The following is a 3,710-nucleotide window of genomic DNA, read 5'->3' on the forward strand; positions in this document are numbered from 1 at the left end:
AAAGAACTCTTACCATTTGCAACTTCATGGATGGACCTGGAGAATATTTTGCTAAGTGAAATAAGCCAGTCAGAGAAAGATAAGTATCACATGATCTCACAAATATGTGGAATCTAATGAACAAAATAAACTGATGAACAGAATAGATCCATAGACTGTTGAACCTCAGAGAAAGGGATGGGAAGGCAGGGGAGGCTGGGTGTGTGGGAAAAGATCAACTAAAGAACTTGTATGCATATATGCATAACCATGGACACAGACAATAGTGTGGTGAAGGCCTGGGGCTTGGGAAAAGGTCAATGGGGGAAAAAGGGAGAGAGCTATGTAAAACTTTCAACAATAAAGATTTAAAATTTAAAAAATATTATTTTCATAAATTTTTAAGCAAAATGATTTCATAAAATGCTATTTTATTTATGGGTGTGTTATTTTTGATACCAGGAAGTATTCAGATTAAAAAATTCATATGGCCCTTGAACCCTGGAGTCCTGGCCAATTAGGAGCCCAGTCCCAGAATCACTTGTCTCTTCTCTCCTTTCTACGTACAGATGATGCTGTGTTGTTTGCCAAGGACTTCCCAGCAGGTGGAGTGGCCATGGCCATCTCCAGATGGCAATAGCGTCCATTGGGTGAGTCAAACTGCTGCTGCAAATGCAACATGGCAGTAAGCAAGTCACTGCAGATAAGCAATATAGACTGCGTGGTTCATATCCACAAGGAGAGGGAGTCCTGTCCTTATGGCATGGTAATCTGGCCAATGTCATCAGATACTTTCTCACCCAGTCTCTCAACTTTGTTTTCAAAGATAAATACAAGCAGACCTTCCTGGGTGGTGTGGACAAGAGAACCCCATTCTGCCACTACTTTGCAGGGAATCTGGCATCAGGTGGTACCACTCGTTGTGTTTTGTGCATGGTCTTGATTTGAACATACCCATCTAGCAGCTGTTGTGGGCAAAGCTGGAAATGAAGGGAAAGCCAAAGGCCTCGGTATTGCCTGGTTAATATATACAAACTTGATGGGATTAAGGGTCTGTACCAAGGCTTTAATATGTCTGGCCAGGGTATTATCATCTACCAAGCTACCTACTTCATACCCATGACACTGCAAAGGGAATGCTTCCAGATCCCAAGAACACTCACATCTTTGTCACCTGGATGATGGCACAGTCCCTCACAGTGGTGGCTGGGTTGACTTCTGATTTATTTGACACTGTTCCTTGCAGCATGTTGATGCAGTCAGGGCACAAAGGAACTGATATTATATACAGAATCATATTCAGTTGCTGGAGGTAGATTGCTCATGATGAAGGAGGCAAAGCTTTTTTCAAGGGTGCATGGTCCAATGTTCTCAGAGGCATGGGTGGTGCTTTTGTGCTTGTCTTGTATAATGCAATCAAGAAGGTCACATGAATTGTTTCCTAGTCTTTCCTCCTCCCACCCCCATGAACAGGTATGTTGTATTATGTAACACAGCGGTTCTCAACCTGTGGGTCATGACCATCGGAAAACACATATAGCATATCAGATATTTACATTACGATTCATAACAGTAGCAAAATTACAATTATGAAGTAGCAACAAAAATAATTTTATGGTTGGGGGTCACCACAACATGAGGAACTGTATTAAAGGGTCTCAGCATTAGGAAGGTTGAGAACCACTGATGTAACATATCTATTTATTAATGGCAACTATTTACTGATTGAAAATGGGAAGCAATAATATTCATCTGACCAGTTTTCTCCTAAAGCCATTTCCATGATGATGATGGGACTCAATTATATTTTTTATTTCAGTTATTCCTGATAACAAATTTCAAAAAATAAAAAAATATCTGAAATATAAAAAAATCATATGTATAATTGGCAATTATGTATTTACTTGCATATATAACAGCATTTTATTATAGTGCCACTGTCACCAATATTCTCTGATGCCATAGAGGTTAATATTAAATATTTAAAAATCTAACTGTTGGCTTTTGTGGCTCTCATGGCAGCCCCCGGGCTGCGCGGGGCTGCGCTCTTTCCAGCAGTGTTGGGGTTTTGGCAGCTGGGCCCTGTCGCCGAGAGGGAATGGGCGACCTGGTTCCCGTCGCTCTTGGGCTGTCAGCGTGTCCCGTGTGGCAGGCGCCACTTCCTCTGGTCCCCTCTCGGCCTCAGCTTCCAGGCGTTATGGCCCTAACTCAGCCCTGGACCGCTTCCTCGGACTCTCGCAGCCCGACAGTTCGTTAACGTTGACTCCTCGCGTCCCCGCCGTGTCCATGAACAGAGATGAGCAGAATCTCCTCTTGGCTCATCCCCCTAACATGCCTTCGAATCCCCGAGTCCTACGAGTGGCCATTCTGGGTGCCCCGAATGCAGGAAAGTCAACACTCTCCAACCAGCTGCTGGGCCGAAAAGTGTTTTCTGTCTCCAAGAAGGTGCACACTACTCGCTGCCAGGCTCTGGGGGTCATCACAGAGGAAGAGGCTCAGGTGATTCTACTTGACACACCTGGCCTGATCAGCCCTGTTAAAAAAAAAAAAAAGCACAATCTGGAGCTCTCTTTGTTGGAAGACCCATGGAAGAGCATGGAATCTGCTGATCTGGTTATGGTTCTTGTGGATGTCTCTGACAAGTGGACTCGGAACCAGCTCAGCCCCCAAGTGCTCCAGTGCTTGACCCAGTTCTCCCAAGTCCCCAGCATCCTTGTCATGAATAAGGTAGATTGCCTAAAGCAGAAGTCAGTTCTCCTGGAGCTCACGGCAGCCCTCACTGAAGGGGTGGTCAATGGCAAGAAGCTCAAGATAAGGCAGGCCTTCCTGTCAAAGCCAGGCATCAATTGCCCCAGCCCAGCAGCTAAGGACCCAAACACACAGTCTGTTGGAGGCCCTTGGAGGATTGGCTGGCCCCACTTCCAAGAGATCTTCATGTTGTCAGCCCTAAGCCAGGAGGATGTGAAAATACTAAAGCAATACCTCCTGGCACAGGCCCAGCCAGGGCCCTGGGAGTTCCATAGTGAAGTCCTCACTAGCCAGACACCTGAGGAGATCTGCTCCAACATCATCCGAGAGAAACTCCTAGAGCACCTGCCCCAGGAGGTGCCCTACAGTGTGCAGCAGAAAACAATTGTGTGGGAGGAAGGGCCAAGTGGGCAGCTGGTGATCGTACAGAGGCTTATGGTGCCCAAAGAATCTCATGTGAGGATCCTGATTGGTCCGAAGGGGAGCCTGATCTCCCGGATTGCAGATGAGGTGGGCCGCGACCTCATGAACATCTTTCTCTGTGATGTTCAGCTACACCTCTCTGTGAAGCTCTTCGATGGACCACCCTCTGCTATCCCGGCCCATGCTTCTAGCAGGAGCTCCTGACCAGAATCGTCCCTGCCTGGAACCTGCAGAGACTAGTGAGGGGCATGGACACTGACTGACTGGCTAACTCTGCCCGGCCTAGTCTGCACAGGCCCTGCCCAGCCTTGTCTTGTGTTGAAGGAAGGAACCTATCTTAGCTCAGTCCCCAGGTAATTCCCCTCACTGGGGACACAGATACTTTGGTCTAGAAGTTGGCCCATTGGTGGGAGCAGCGCCACCCTGCTTCCTCCTGTCATTGGGCCCAGAGTTTCTCCCTGAGTTGCCAGTGGTTAGCAGAGAGATCTTTTTTAAAAAAATTCTTTATTGTTACAAGTGTTACATAAGTCTCCTCCCCCTCCCCCCCATTGACCTCTCCC

The 3,710-nt window shown here is 46.9% G+C and overlaps 1 protein-coding gene and 1 pseudogene across 1 annotated transcript; both read left to right on the forward strand.

The window, feature by feature from the left end:
- The first annotated feature begins 466 nt into the window (after nt 1-466).
- Nucleotides 467-3,710, forward strand: part of LOC102257796 — a 21,391-nt pseudogene continuing 18,147 nt past the window's right edge.
- LOC102251301 (GTPase Era, mitochondrial-like) lies at nt 1,995-3,640 on the forward strand. The gene is given in 2 exon segments (XM_014538604.1): nt 1,995-2,116; nt 2,118-3,640. Coding segments are annotated over 2 exon segments (1,359 nt in total). The 3' UTR covers nt 3,355-3,640.

This window comes from Myotis brandtii, unplaced genomic scaffold (assembly GCF_000412655.1).
Source record: "Myotis brandtii unplaced genomic scaffold, ASM41265v1 scaffold194, whole genome shotgun sequence".
Classification (NCBI taxonomy): domain Eukaryota; kingdom Metazoa; phylum Chordata; class Mammalia; order Chiroptera; family Vespertilionidae; genus Myotis; species Myotis brandtii.